Source organism: Microtus oregoni, unplaced genomic scaffold (genome assembly GCF_018167655.1).
Source record: "Microtus oregoni isolate MIOR12 unplaced genomic scaffold, Mior012 000022F_ref0000154, whole genome shotgun sequence".
In the NCBI taxonomy this organism is placed as follows: domain Eukaryota; kingdom Metazoa; phylum Chordata; class Mammalia; order Rodentia; family Cricetidae; genus Microtus; species Microtus oregoni.
This window is the reverse complement of record NW_024543081.1, coordinates 32123114-32138824: the sequence shown is the minus strand read 5'-3', so window position 1 is coordinate 32138824 and position 15711 is coordinate 32123114. Positions and strand designations below refer to the sequence as shown.

Here is a 15711-nt window from a genome sequence, read left to right as displayed (position 1 = left end):
TATATAGAAATGCATTGATGATAGTCGCTGCTTTGTTTACAGTTTGTTATTTAGAATTCCCTTTACGTTGTAATCAAAAGTGCATCAAATTAGCAAAATTCAGTCAATGCTCACTTCTATAGGGATGTGATTCTTGCTAAAACCACCCCACAACTGCCACACACCCCCAAGCTGGTCCCATATTACTGCTGTTTACAGATCTCCTCCAAGCCCTTTGCAAACAGGTCTGTGTTGCTCTTACCTAGCGGGAGGGAACTACATGGGCATCTTCATGACTCATCCTTGTAACTGGGCCGCTTCTTTTACCTCTCTGCTGCCTGGCCCTGCAACAATGTATTCATCACGGCCCTCTTTGGTGATGAACCAAACCTTTCCAAAGACATTTGTGCTCTGAAACCTCAGGCAACTCCAAAGCTGACTGGTGACTTTAAGTGACTGTGACAAGCATTCTTCTCTAAGTGGAGAAGTCTATAGCGAATGACAAAGATTTATTTCTTTTCTTTGACATCTCTGGCTCCTCAGGAAGCCCAAATCTATAAAGGACAAAAGTTGTTCTGAAAAGATTTTCCATACCCTCCTCACTACTGTGCTCCCAAGAGCCCTGAGGTGGGCCAAGGTCAGAGAGGAAACAGAATATGAGATTCACAAGGGACCATGGGAAACATGAAAGTTTTGTCCTGCCCTTCTTGCTCTTTAGAAAGGAGGACAGATCTAGGAAGTTTGAGTATCTCCTTTAGAATCACAGAGAGAAGCAGAGTCAGGACTTGAACGTACAACTCCTGGGTCTACTTTTTAGTATACAGTTGGTGGCTGGGAGCATGGCCTCCCCTCCCTCTACCCCTCCATTGCTGCTGTAAATTGGGGCTGAATGTGTTTAATTTCCCTGTTGAGAATGCAGTGCAGATTTTACCCACAAAGTAAATACGCTTCTACTCTTCTGCCTTGGAATACTCATCCCATTTTAGCTGTCTGTTTTCTATTTGAAAAGGAATCCAACATCTTCAGAGTTTTCTGATACCCTAGCTAATACTCTATTACTGCTACACTGTTACCCTGTTACCGCTACACTGTTGCCCTATTACCGCTACACTGTTACCCAATTACTGCTACATTGTTACCCTATCACTGGTACACTGTTTTCCTATTACTGCTACAGTTTCCCTATTACTGATACATTGTTACCCTATTACTGCTACACTGTTTCCCTATTACCGCTACACTGTTACCCTATTACTGCTACACTATTACCCTGCTACACTGCTACCCCATTACTATCTGTTTCAGTCCCAGATCCCCGCTCAATGATGCCCTTTCCTTCACAGAAAAAAAAAATCAAGCTAATGCTTTCAAATATAAAGGGAAAAGGGTTGTGTTGGAAAGAAAGATAGCACAGACAGTTTGTGTTTTTCTCCTGGAGAAGTATGTGGAGACACACATTAGACTGTGTTTATGTCCCCAGGCTGAACCTAAAATATGGCAATCAGATTATTAGACTTGAACTCTCCTGGCCCATGTTTCCAGTCTAGAACTTTCTCTCATTCTCCAGGAGCTTGGGGTCCCTGAGTGTTGACTGGCACTATAAGAAACGCTTTTTCATTTGGCAAACTGTTTGCTTGGGTTTATGCTCACGCTTACATTTCCAGGGCTCCTTTGAGTTAACCATACCTTTTAAGAATGATTAGCAAACTAACTGTTGAGCAGAACACTCATTTTATACCAGGCTGTCCTAACTCCATCCATTCTCCCAATAGATGGCAGTTATGTTTGTTTTCAAGTGTGGCTGAGCCAAAGCCTTGTTTCCAGCTCCTTCCCTGGAGGCACTGCGAGTTTTGGCTTATGAATCCAAAGACAGGAATGTAGCATGGCTGCTGAAGCCTGACCTAAAGCGAAATAGAAGTTGGGCACTGTCTTTGGACTAAGCAGATCATGTCTACCAGCTATCACCCAGCAGACTCAGTGGATTCCCAGGCTCGACGATGCAATGTGAAGAAGGAAGGGAGTCCTACCCATATGAAACATATATTCTCATGATTCTAGAGATAAAGAGAAAAGTAGAGCAGCTTCTATAGCTCCTGCCTCTCCCAGAGGAGCACGGGCCTGAAAGCTGGCTTGGGGAAGAGGCAGGTGCTGTCAATAATTCTTAAAGGAACTTGAATCCCATATATGTACATACTTACACAGGTACTTTCCCCTTTTTACTGCCCTCACTTAAACATCTTGACCTCAGTCATCACCATGACCATCAGCATCAATAGTCCAGTACTATGGATTGGGCACATGATATAAATGATTTATAAGATTACATTACTTCTTACAAAGTCATAGACAGAGATAAGTGTTTTATTTATGAACCTCAGAAAAGTTGAGTGCCTGGCTTAGGTCACAAAGCTAGGAAGAGGCAGATTAGAGACCACAGACTCAGGTTTACTTCTGTCTAAAGCTCACAATCCTGTACACAATAGAGACATAGAATGTCTGTTGTTATCTTGGGTTTTCCTTTTTCCTTATGGTCTATCATGGTTGATTACTTTAATTAAGCTCTCCATAGAAGGAGTCTTGGAGCAGTGAGGCCCCAAAGTTATATCTTCTTAGTGTTTCGCTGGGAGCCAGAGAACCCTCTAACCCTCAAGCCATGGGTGGGACTGGGGAAGAGGTTCTTGGTAGAAGACAAGAGGGGAAAGCTGATGCTGTCAACTTTTGCTGATGCTGCTGGTCAGAACTAAGTAGATGCCAATTAAAAACTCTTTTCCTCTCTAGGGGAAGCCAGAATATTTGGGTGCCACGGTGGCTGCTCCAGTTGTGACACTGGCTGACCGGGACTATGAACCCCCCAAGCTGTGTTATCACCCCATCTTCTGTGGTAACCTCTCTGGAGGGGACCTTCTTGCTGTGTTTGAGCTGTTTCAGGTAAGCGTCCAGGGCATCTGTACCAGATGTCTTTTGGCCTTGGTTGGCCAAAGATGTAGCTCGCTTGGATGTGCTATTTAGTGAGGCAATGCCTGGTCCATCCCTGTTATCCCATGTCTGTAAGTGTCTTCTTCTGGGGGTCTAGAAGCTGACATTCAGGAACTTTGATAACATGAGCTATTCCCAGAATTGCTGCACCACAAACCAGAATGATAAAATGAAAGACCCTCAAGGACTGGGTCATCAGTGTTTGAGCTATGGCAGAATTCCTCAATCCCATCAAACCATTTAAGGATGTGAAAAAGAAGGCTTTGAGCATGTGTGGGGTACTTGCCATTGTGCCTGACATTATGGTTGTGGTGTCTCTCATCTTTCAATTCCTCTTCTGGACCTTACATCTTTAAGCACCAGGTGCTGGTGGTACTTTGCCTTTGGATTATGCCAAACTTTTTTCTTCCCTGCAGGATGCTAGGACAGAATGCCAAAGATTGAACAACCTCAACAACAAACACTGTTTGTTAGATATTTTCACAGTTGAGGCTGGATTCCAAAAAGGCAGTGATAGATTTGGTATTGGATGGAGGCCCAGCTCTTGAGTTATAGATGGCTGCCTTCTCATTGTGCCCTCATGTGGCAGGGAGAATAATGTTCTGCCTTTGTTCTCTTATTATAATCCTCACACTCATGAGGATTCTCTATGGCTGAACCTCCAAATGTCATCATAGTGGGGTCACAATCCAAACTTGACGTTGGATTAATAGCATCTTCTATAGGAAAACCTGATTTTCCAAAATCCCAATTCAAAACAAAATGAAACTCAACTCGCTTGATAAAGAAACAGGAAGACACACATTCCTGGCACATGCAGCAGGAATGAGCGTGAGGGTGGAGGGGGGACTGGATCCCACGGGGATGAATCTCACAGGCATTCTTAGCACACACAGCACGGATAAGCATGAAGGTGGGGGACTGGATCCCACAGGGATGAATCTCAGACCTACCACTTGTCATAATGTGGCTTTTTCTGATTAAAAATGTAGGATGTTTTCAATTTTCCCAAGTTGTCTTGTACAGAGCAGTCCATGCATATTATTTAATTATTAATAATATTTCTATGCTATAGGATATTAAAACAAGATCTTTGGTCTCAACTATTGACTTTAGAAATTGAAATGGATAAGAAGGCAAAATGTGGTCAGCATGGCAGATCAGACTCTAGACTCCATGTAGACAGATTTCTAACCAAAATGGAGGGCTAGACAGTGTTAATTATTTTTTCATTTTATTTTTTTAAAATACTATCTTTTCTCCTTTTACATGCCAAATCCATTTCCCACTCCTTCCCCTCCTCCTGTTCCCTCTACCTTCCATCTCCCCGCCCCAATCCCATTCACCATCCACTCCTCCGAGAGAATAAGGCTTCCCATGGGGAGTCAACATTTGAACATTTCCTTAATGTCTTTCAGCCATTTGAGATCCTTCTGTTGAGAATTCTCTGTTTAGTTCTGTACCCCATTTTTAATTGGGTTATTTGATATTTTGGTGTCTAATTTCTTGAGTTCTTTATATTTTTGGAGATCAGTCCTTTGTCTGATGTGGGGTTGGTGAAGATTATTTTCCCATTCAGTAGGCTGCCCTTTTGTCTTATTGACAGTGTCCTTTGCTTTATAGAAGCTTCTCAGTTTCAGGAGGTCCCATTTATTTATTGTTGCTCTCAGTGGCTGTGCTACTGGGTTGTATTTAGGAAGTGGTCTTCTGTTCCCATACATTGAAGGCTATTTCCCACTTTCTCTTCTTTCAGGGTCAGTGTGTTTGGATTTATATTGAGGTCTTTAACCCATTTGGACTTGAGTTTTGTGCAGGGGGATAGGTATGGATCTATTTGCATTCTTCTACATGCTGACATTCACTTATGCCAGCACCATTTGTTGAAGATGCTTTTTTTTTCTATTGTATAACTTTAGCTTCTTCGTAAAAAAATCAGGTGTTCATAGGTGCATGGATTAATATCTGGGTCTTCATTGGTCAACCTGTCTGTTTTTATGCCAATACCAAGTTTTCTCTATAATAGAGCTTGATGTCAGGGATGGTGATGCCTCCAAAAGTTCCTTTATTATGCAGGATTGTTTTGGCTATCCTTGGTTTTTTGTTTTCCATATGAAGTTGAATATTGGTCTTTTGAGGTCTGTAAAGAATAGTGTTGGGATTTTGATGAGGATTGCATTGAATTTGTAGATTGCTTTTGGTAGGATTGCCATTTTTATTATGTTGCTCCCGCCAATCCACGAGCATGGGAGATCTTTCTATTTTCTGATATCTTCTTTAATTTATTTCTTCAAAGATTTAAAGTTCTTGTCGAACAGGTCTTTCACCCCAAGATATTTTATGTTATTTGTGGCTATTGTGAAGGTGATATTTCTCGGATTTCTTTCTCAGCTTTAAAAACATGTACTCCACAAAATTGGGAAATATAAAAGAAATGTACAATTTTCTGGATAGGGACCATATACCAAAATTAAATCAAGACCAGGTGAACAATTTAAATAGAACTATAACCTACAAAGAAACAGAAGCTGTCATCAAAACTTTCCCCAACCAAAAAAAAGCCCAGAGCCCAATGGTTTTAGCACAGAATTCTATCAGAAATTCAAAGAAGAGCTAATATCTATAGTCTTCAAATTGTTCCACACAATAGAAACAGAAGGAATATTGCCAAACTCTTTCTATGAGGCTACAGTTACCCTGATATCAAAACCACATAAAGACTCAACCAAGAAAGAAAAATTATAAACCAATCTCCCTCATGAACACTGATGCAAAAATACTCAATAAAATATTGACAAATCGGATCCAAGAACACATCAAAAAATTATCCACCATGATCAGGTTGGCTTTATTCCAGTGATGCAGGGATGGTTCAACATATGGAACTCTATCAATGCAACCCACTATATAAATAAACTGAAAGAAAAACTTTATGATCATCTCATTAGATGCTGAAAAAGCCTTTGACAAAATCCAACACCCCTTCATGATAAAGGTCTTAAAGAGATCAAGGATACAAGGACTATATCTAAACATATTAAAAGCAACATACAGAAACCCAACAGCCAATATCAAATTAAATGGAGAGAAACTCAAAGTGATTCCACTAAAATCAGGAACAAGACAAAGCTGTCCACTCTCTCCACATCTATTCAACATATTTCTTGAAGTTCTAGCTAGAGTAATAAGACACCAAAAAGAGATCAAGGGGATACAAATTGGAAAAGAAGTCAAACTTTCACTATTCACATATGATATGATAGTATACAAAAGCAACCCCAAAAATTCTACCAGGGAACTCCTACAGCTGATAAACACCTTCAGTGATGTGGCAGGATATAAGACCAACTCAAAAAAAAAAAAAAAAAAACTCAGTAGCCTTCCTATATCCAAATGATAAAGAAGCTGAGACTGTGTTAATATTAAGGTTAATACTAGGTTAAACATACTTGCATTCAAACCCAAATTCTCTTCCTATCTGTAGCCTGGAAGTCACAGTCGGCTACAGTGACACATTCTTAAATCCATCAATCGGAGACAGTTTATGAGAATCATCAAGATTCCAGAAAGCTCGCCTGCTGTTTCAGATGTTCTCTCCTGGCCCATCCTTCTCTTTGCCTCTTGGTCTATGCAATGCGTGCCCATTGTTTATAGGTAATCGAAACAGCCCTTGCCTCCTTCGTCACTGTGTCGGTTTGTTGAAGACAAGGATCACTTTACTCTTGGATTTATACATTCAAACATGTATTTATTCAGTGTCTCCTATGTGTGGGTGTGTTCCCGAGGAACGTTCCTAAGCAGACAAAACACAGATCTTGCTGCCATTATCTGTCTACCATGCTTTTCAAATTCCAAAAGTGCTCTCTTGTCTTACTTCCGCGTGAGTTCACTACACAGCCCAAGAAAGGGCCATTTCTAGCTAATTCCACGAGTAGCACCCCCTGAAGTTGTTCAGTGTGCAGTGTTTATAAATCTATGTGGCAGATCTGCCTTCCTAAATCCTGATGCTTCTCAGGGAGCTTTCACTTGCCATCACGTGAGCATTGTCTGTATTTTTCATTTATTTTCAGTCTTTGTCTCTTGGTATAGAACAAGGAAAAGCTATATTGTCCTTGCCTTCACTCAAGTCCCACTGACTTGAACAAAGTAAGAGTCTCTTCCTTAAGTCCCACTGACTTGAACAAAGTAAGAGTCTCCTTCATGTTTGCTGCTCAGTCAACCATCCCCACTAGGAGCCTAAACTAAGTGAACTAATTCACCTTACATAGCATCTCTGTGTGTTCTTTATGCTCTAAAGTTATCAATTAGTGATCTAATGATCTGAATTTTTGTCCTGAGAACAAGAAGGAAGATTCTAGCATATTATTAAGACTTTCCAGAACACTCTGCTCCGGCCTCGGGAGACTTCATTGTCAGCTTCATCACAGACTCTTGCCTCCTCTGGTGGCTAACATGTCGGCACAGTGATGAGATTGTTCTCACATTTCCTTCCTGGGAAGCATGATCAGCTGCAGTGTCACCATGTGATTATGGTGTGTTTGTCTAGCAGGAACACACACACACATTTGCTGTTTGAACTCGGGCCCAATATATTTCCTCTGAGATCTTTTTGTTTGCCAGGGTTGGTAACAATTTCCCTCTGTGTTATGAAGACTCTATTCTGCCTTTGGGCTTCTCTTCTCTGAGACAAGTGTATTATTTTTATTATTGCTTCTTGAAAAGGTGAGAACTCACCAAGGTTTTCTGGTGGCTCTATGTGTGGTCACAGAATTTCCATTTTACTTTAGCTTTCCTGACATCCTTCATCATGTCTTGTTTTGGGCAACGTAAGTATTGCTACTATAGAGTTTGTGTCTAATGATGATACTACCAAAGTCCCCTGGGATCTGTTTCTATGGCTGTTGCTTCTCTTGACAGTGAACTACATTGTCCTGTCTCCTTACATACTATGTTTTATTGGACAGTGGACATTGTACCTAACAATATGCAGTGAAATTGGAACCCAGTTTCACTTTTTAGCTTTTCTTTTTTTCCTTTTAATTTTCTAAGTTATTTTGAAGCCACCAGTGTCTCACCTTGCACAGCTTTGGAACTGATGTAATTAGGGCAACAGAGAAGGGGGAACCGACAGCCACACGCAGAGAAAAGCCAGGCCTGGGTGGGACATGTATCGACGCTGTGAGGACCAGCCCCCAGCAACTCGAGCTTGAGCGGACATGGTGGACTATCCCGCAACTTGATTTTCTCTCTGAGGGAGTAAAACTTAATTCTCTGGGGCTGGCAAGAGGGCCAAACTTAGCTCTCTAGGGTCAGAGAAAACTGGAACACACACACACATACATACACACACACACACACACACACACACATACACACTTTTTTTAAAAAAAAATTTACTTATTATACAATATTCTTTCTGCGTGTATGCCTGAAGGCCAGAAGAGGGCACCAGACCTCATTAGAGATGGTTGTGAGCCACCACGTGGTTGCTGGGAATTGAACTCAGGACCTTTGGAAGAGCAGGCAATGCTCTTAACTCCAGCCCCCTCCCCCGCCCCCCGACACACACACTTTTAGGGTCTTTCTCTATCCTATCTCATCTCTCTCTCTTTATTTCTTTTCTAACCTCTATCCAGATGTATCCCTTCTGTCTATCTTGATGTCTTCCTTCTAACTGGCTTTATTTTTCCCTTACAGCTTACCTAACCCAGTAAAACTTTCAGGAAGTATAAAAATTACAATGTGGTTACATTCTATTTTGTAAGTAAATGATTACAGTAAATACAAGTAAAAAAAAACATATTTTCTATATCCCTTGCATGATTAAACATTTTACATATTACAGGTGAAAAACAAGTTGTTTTAAAGACCCACATACGTTCATATCCAAACAACTTGTTTTTCACCTGTAATATCAAGAAGCTAAGGGCAGACATAGGTACAAGGAATTAATCATCACCTTTGTTCACCCACCCATCCTAGCAAGAAAGGTGCATCAGCTGATAGTAACTGGGCTACTTGGTTCCTGTTCCCTGACCTTAACGAGCCCCTCACTCAACTGTGCCTTCCTAATTGTTTTGTTTACCTCATGCCCATTAGCAAAAACATCTTAACCTAACCTTAACTCATATTTAAAGCTTTGTTTCAGCTACAAAGTACACTAACCTGTGAACACACTTTTCAACATTAAGATTAAAATTAGTCGAGCTAAGTTAACTTCTGGGAAAGAATTGTTTTTATTAACCGCTCAGCTAAGCGACAGTCTATGCAGCTCCTCAGCTAGAGAAACTAGCTGTGTGACTTTTTATTGTTTTTATTTTCTTTCCTCTGCAGCCCCTGTTTTACTGGGGAAGGGGCAACACTTTAAACAGTATGGCTTAAGAGGAAATCATCTTTATAATAATCCCCAAGTCAAAATGCCCAGTAGAATGGGATATTTCCAAGAGATAATCACGTTCCATTAAGGGCAGCCGGGATCTCCCCATACCCATTCACACCATGCCAGATATCAGAGAGAAATAGCAGCTGCAAACATGCAAAGACACCCAAGTAGCAAGAGACATTCTGGGGGCTGAGGCTCCTGGAGTCTTGCCTATCTGAGATTCTCCCACAGTGCCTTGCATGCTGATGGGCTGATCCCCTGAAGTCAGTTGCCATCTGACTGAGGCACAGCAGCAGCCTAGGAAGCCAGTGTGTTTGTTGCAAACTGCTGAGTGAGGATGTAGGTGAGCTAATCTTAGTAGGGTTCTATGTAGTGAGCAGACACGAGGACTGGACTCTGTAGGCTCTAGGAGGAGGAAGCTGTGTTTGGTACTTTGTTCATATACCGTTGGCATCTATACTCAGATCAGAGGAGGCCTTGCCATTCCCATGAGCCTAAGGCACTGGAATCCTTTCCAGGGTGGTGGTTGTGCCAACAATACACACTCACTCAGGACTTCATGTACACCCTACATAGAAGCAATCCAGAACCAACTCTATCCAACTAGAGATAGCTTAAAGTTGAGCCTTGGTCTTTGCAGGGCCAACGCAGCTTGCCCTCCCTCCTAGGGAATTCTCTGTACTGGAAAGCATGTCAGAGCAGGACATGCCTTTCTGCACCTCCTCACAGCGACTCTGTGACTAAGAGAGCATTGTCCCCGCTTCACCGGAGATGGGACTGAGAGTCGGAGATCCAAAGTCACTTTCCCCAGCTCCTACAGCTAGGGAGCTCAAGCCTGGTCCTTCATCACTGTGCCGAGCAGGAGAAGCAGTTGAAGGCTAGATGATGAGCAGAGGATGACGGAGGAAGGTTTCTGAACATCTGTGATTATCCAGATGTGCAGGGCCCGGATTAGGGTCATGCAAGGTCCTGAAAGGAAACAGCTCTTCCATTTTCGTGCCAGAGACCCACTGGCCTCACCTTTGCCCTAGTTGTACAGCCAGATCTTCTTGAGTTTCTCATGTTTCATCTTCCCTGGGATATTAGAGCAATTTGTCCTTTACAACAAATTATTCCAGCTGTTCCAGAGTTGAGTTATTTCACCTTCATTTTCACTTGGACTCATTTTCCCATTGCCCCATGTGCTGAGCAAGTGCACACCATGTCTACAGGCCACGCTGACCCATTTACTTATGAGGAAACTTAACCTTGACTGTCAGTCTTTCCATCTCCACCGTACTATGGGTTCTCTTATGAGCTGGGGGTCAATACTTAAGATCATAAATGCATGCCCTTTTGGAGGATTGACAAGGCTGACATCTCAGAGCTCCTGGGATAAGAAAACACACTTCACTTTTTAAAAAGAATTTTAAAAATATTTTTCTGTTTAAAAAAGAAGATTTTATTTTTTAGTTTGTGTGTATGAGTGTTTGTCTGCATCCACATACGTGCACCTACTGCTTGCATGGTGCTTATGGAGGCCAGAAGAGGGCATTGGGTCCCCTGAAACTGGGGTTATGCAGAGTTGTAAGTTCCCTTGTGGGTGGCAGGAACCCAAGTGGCAAGAGAAGCAAGTGCCTTTAACTACTGAACCATCTCTGCAGCTCCCACACCCGAGGTGTTCACAAAAGCATATCCCATAATGTTCTTAGAGCCTGGGGAGAGTTAGAGTGGGGTGGAGAAAAGATGACTAATGCTCTCAGTTGGGTGGGAGGGGTAATTCCTAATACCCTGCGGCAGTAGGACAAACACGATCAGCAGAAATTGAGGGTTTGGAATATCCAACCCCTACACACAAAGAAATGTGACAGGTACGCCAAGTACCCCCCATCTGATCATTCCACGTTATTTTAAAAAGCTATTATACTTTATACATTATAAGTATGCATAGTTATTATATATCAAATTAAAATAGAACACAAAGCATGTCCACAGGCAGCTCCCCGCCCACCACAGTTTCAGCTGTTTTTGTCCTATTCCTTATGTTCCGTGTAGGGCTACCGTTACGTAAGGATGCTTTCATACACATACACAGTGTGCCCTCCCTTTCTCCCTGCTCCCCTCCCCATAATCCTCTTTGTTCACCTAGACAGTCTCCCTTCGACTTTCAAGTCTTACATACACACAGGATTTTACATAACTATATAAACTCAAAGAAATACAAACGAGAGAAAGAAAGCACACAGTGTCTGTCTTTGTGCCTCTTTGTCTTGTGTGGCTCTGTGAAGTCTGAGGAGCAGCTGGCTTTCTGGGTGAGGCCATGCTGGCAGACAGCACCACTCACCTTGGCCCACCAGGCAGCTGGGTACTTGTCCTCCTGGTGCCAGCTTCCTTTTCTGGCTCAATCTGCAGCTTCATTATCTCCAGCCTATTTGGTATTTGTAGCGTCTGCTTGTCTTTTTTCCGGGCTTTCGTGTAATTAGCTTAACCACATCTGCCGTGGCCAACTAGAACATGACTGCCACAGTGAAATGGGGGACACTTGCACGTTGCCGGTTTTGATGAGCAATCGGGCACTTTCTGGCAGATGGAGCTAACGTCTCAGTCATCTAGTAAACACTTGTCAAGAAGCCACTGCATGTGTGGTACTGCTTGAGGGTTTGGAGAATGAGAGGAAGTAAAGACAGACGTCCTCTTGGCCATGCTCTGTAGACTTTGCGAGCAGACAAGAGTTGCACGGAGGCGGATCACAGACTCCAAAGTAGAGCATGTGATTCTGGAGACCTGAAGTGTTGGCCAGCCCAGTGCATGAGGCTCAGCGAAGGAAAGTGACTCATACAGGGTCACTCCAGAAAGCCTGCTTTCTGCATTTGGTCACCCGATTCCCACACTTGCTGTGCCTATGGAGAAGACACAATGTAGTCAATGGTCACAGGGCAGGAAAATGGCCACAACAACTGGGATCCAGTCTAGAAAGCCTTCTTCACAGATATGGGCAGCGAGGTTGGTCCTGAAGAGATGGCAACGTGGGCTACCTGTGGGAAATTCCCTGTCTTTAGGAGAATTCTGTAGGTTCTTTGTGGGATAGTTCTACAAAGATCAGTGATTGTCCTGTCGTTTCATTGTGCCCAAGGGCACAAAAGTGACCCATTTTCTCCTGAGTTCCATATTCAGGAGATTTTACTTTCTTCTTCACGGAAGACTTAGTAGTAAGTCTCTGTTCCATTAAATTTGATCTCATAGCTGTGCACTATGGGCTGCCATGATCTCTTGAGTCTCTGAAGGCAGAGGGTAGTTAAGTGTCAGAAGCCCAAGATGTGATCACAGTCCCCTTCCCATGCACTGTTGCAATTCTGTGTGTCATTTTATCGAGCTGTGAACATCTATACACTTGTGGGGGTGTTGCCTCTCCCTTGTCTACCGTGAGCTTATTGGAAGCTATGTCTTCCCAATATCATGGCACACCCCGAGTGCTCACTTAATGTTTGCCAATCAGTGCTCTTATCATCAATGGTTGATTGAAGGTTAGGTATGCTGCCGGGTCCTGATGAGACAAAGATGTCTTGCTGGGGAGGTGCTGCATAGCCTGGTTACCCTTCCTCAGGTCTCTCCAGCCTCTCACTAATGGCTGTTTTGTATGGCAGGTCCCTTCTTCTGGACTACAGGGTCTCCCTCCCATTGGCCCACCAGACATCACACAGATCTATCCTGTTCCCGCCAACATCCGTCCAGTGCTGAGTAAATACCGGGTCGAGGTATGGCTCAGGAAGTGGAGAGGCTTGACCTCTAGGACACAGAGGAGGGGTGTCCCACCTGCATAGTTGGGGAGGTGTGGCGGGATGGGCAGATGACCCAGGGAAGACCTCACTAGCCGAACTAGACAAGACGGAGTCTACCATGAGCTGCAGCTGGAAGACCACACTGTCCCTCCCAGGAGTCACACCCTGGCTTCTCCACTGGTCATACACCAGGCTCCTCTCTGGCTTTGCCCACCCCTCTCCTCAGGTCCTCTTCTGGGGTGTCCGAGAAATGAAGAAGGTACAGCTTCTCTCGGTGGACCGGCCACAGGTTCTCATTGAATGTGGGGGACGAGGCGTGAAGTCTTGTGTGATCCAGAGTTACAAGAACAACCCCAATTTCAGCGTGCAGGCAGAGGCCTTTGACGTGGTACGGGCTTTTCCTTCCTCAGCGGCTCAGCCCCCTTTCCACAGCTGGGCTCCTCTGCTTCACCAACTTAGCCTGGGGAGATGCTTCAAGATTTCAGGTGTATGCTATTTGTGTGAGCAGCCTAATTGTGGAAAGCCAGGCTTCCGGAATTAGAAACAGTGGATACCTGTTGTGCAAATGTACAGGTCTAGAGTGTACAATAAATCAAAGGAAGTTAGAAGACTTTTGCCTGGGCAGGGATCTTTGGAGCACAACCCCCAACTCCTCTACACCAGCCTTACCTGCAGCACGTCCTCAGCTCGGCACCATGACATAGGCCTACCATCCTAGTTACTCAGGGAAACTGAGGCAGGAGGAACACAAGTTCAAGGCCCAGACAGGCTACAAGGAGAGTTCCATACTGGCCTGGGCAACTTAGTGAGGCCTTGTCTTAAAAATGGGAAGTAAGGAGCGGGTCGGAGATGTCGTTCGATGGCAGGGTGCTGGCCTAGCCTCTGTGTTGCTCTGGGTTCAATTCCCTATAACCACCCACTCCCACTCCTACACGCCCCAAATGAGAAAGAAATACCCAGCATTAGGTCTAGCCCAGTCTACCAAATAAAGAGGTGTTTAGAGCAGGGCACAGACCCTCCAGTTGCTTCTGAGAACTGCTGGCTACAAAATGCTCTATAGAAATTTACTTCAATGGCCACATTTAACTAAGGTCCCCTGTGTTCAGAATGTCAGTGACTGTCGTGTGTAAGTTATGTCTCTTGATACCTGTGCTCTTATTTATTTCAATATTTCAGCACACGTGAGTTTTTTTTTTTTTGCTCTGGTTTGGAACTAATTATGAAAAGTTTTCTTTGTCCAGCCCACTCAGTTCCACAGACATGTGTTCCAGGGGATCAATGGGGACACTAAAGTGTGTGTGGTATCTGAACCCCTCCATGATGCATGTCATGGATCCTCTCGGGGCACTAGGGGGAAGAAAAGTGTGTAGAGCATTGTCCGCTTAGCCTCATGCCTCGTGGCTTGATCTTCATTTGTTTCACATATTGGGATTGGTTAAACACTAATAGCGAATAGGAGGATTGACAACACAGCCGTGGAAATACAGGAGTGGGAGACAGATGCTTCACAACTGACATCTTTTAGGGATTGGTACCTGGAATGAATTGTTATTAGAACATATCCATCCTAGTTTTAGCGCTTATTCCCGACTTGGGAAGACAGTCCCCCCTGTGTGGGCAAACTGCCGAGCTGGTCTGAGGACTAGAATGCCAAGGCAAGGAGAAGTCAGGCAGACATCCAGCTGTGCCCACCTCTAGAGGAGCCCGCGGGGCCCGAGCAGGCAGAGCCACCCAGGTATCTTCCCTCCACCTCTTCTGCAGGAGCTGCCTGAGAATGAGCTCCTGCACCCACCGCTGAGCATCTGTGTGGTGGACTGGAGAGCCTTCGGGAGAAGCACTCTTGTGGGCACCTACACCATCAACTGCTTGAAGCAGTTTCTGTGTAAATCCAGAGAGCCCCTTGCCCTGACCTCACAGACGGATGGAGCCCGGGCCAGGCCAGGTAGGAAGAGCATCATCCAAGATGCTAGAGTGGAAATGACTGTAGAGATGGGGTATCTGTGGGCATGGACAGTGGCATCTGCCTGAAAGAACACTCAAGTGACTGGCTGGACCTTTCTGGTGAATTTACACCTTTATTCTCTCGTGTTGGAATCAAATCCTCCACTGAGACACACTTGAATATTCCTTAGGCTCCTCTCCCCAGCCCCCGTTCTCTGCCAGTTTTCTTGGCTTTACGCTTGGTATTATTTTAATTTGTTCCGCTTTTGGTTCTCAGGTGTTCAGAGTTAATTACACCTCCCAGTTCCATGCTGCAGCCTCGTCATTGAGCTATTCGGGTCTTCTCTGTCATGTCCACTCTCCTCCGATGCCTGCCTGCCAGACCTCTCCCCAGGGCAGAGCTCTCACCAATAGATTTCATGAGTGTTTGTGTTTGTGTGTGTGTGTGTGTGTGTGTGTGTGTGTGTGTGTGGTGTGCAAGCATACACATGCAAGTGTAAGACCCCTGGAGGTCAGAAAAAGACCCCAGATGCCCTGGAGCTAGAGTCACAGGTGGCCGTGAGCCACTTGATGTGGGTGCTAGGAACCTAACTCAGGCCCTCTGCAAAAGCTGAGAAATCTTTTTCGGACCCTCTTGTAAATTTGTGCACATTTGATCTACACACGTGATATGGTGTT

At 44.1% G+C, this 15711-nt stretch overlaps 1 protein-coding gene across 1 annotated transcript in view; it reads left to right on the top strand.

Moving 5' to 3' along the window:
• Positions 1–15711, top strand: part of Fer1l6 (fer-1 like family member 6) — a 148753-nt gene that overhangs the window by 96677 nt on the left and 36365 nt on the right. The window contains exons 24-27 of the mRNA XM_041672085.1: positions 2758–2907; positions 12958–13068; positions 13319–13480; positions 14854–15034. Of these exons, the coding sequence (XP_041528019.1) occupies positions 2758–2907; positions 12958–13068; positions 13319–13480; positions 14854–15034 (604 nt within the window). The remainder of the gene's footprint in view (positions 1–2757; positions 2908–12957; positions 13069–13318; positions 13481–14853; positions 15035–15711) is intronic.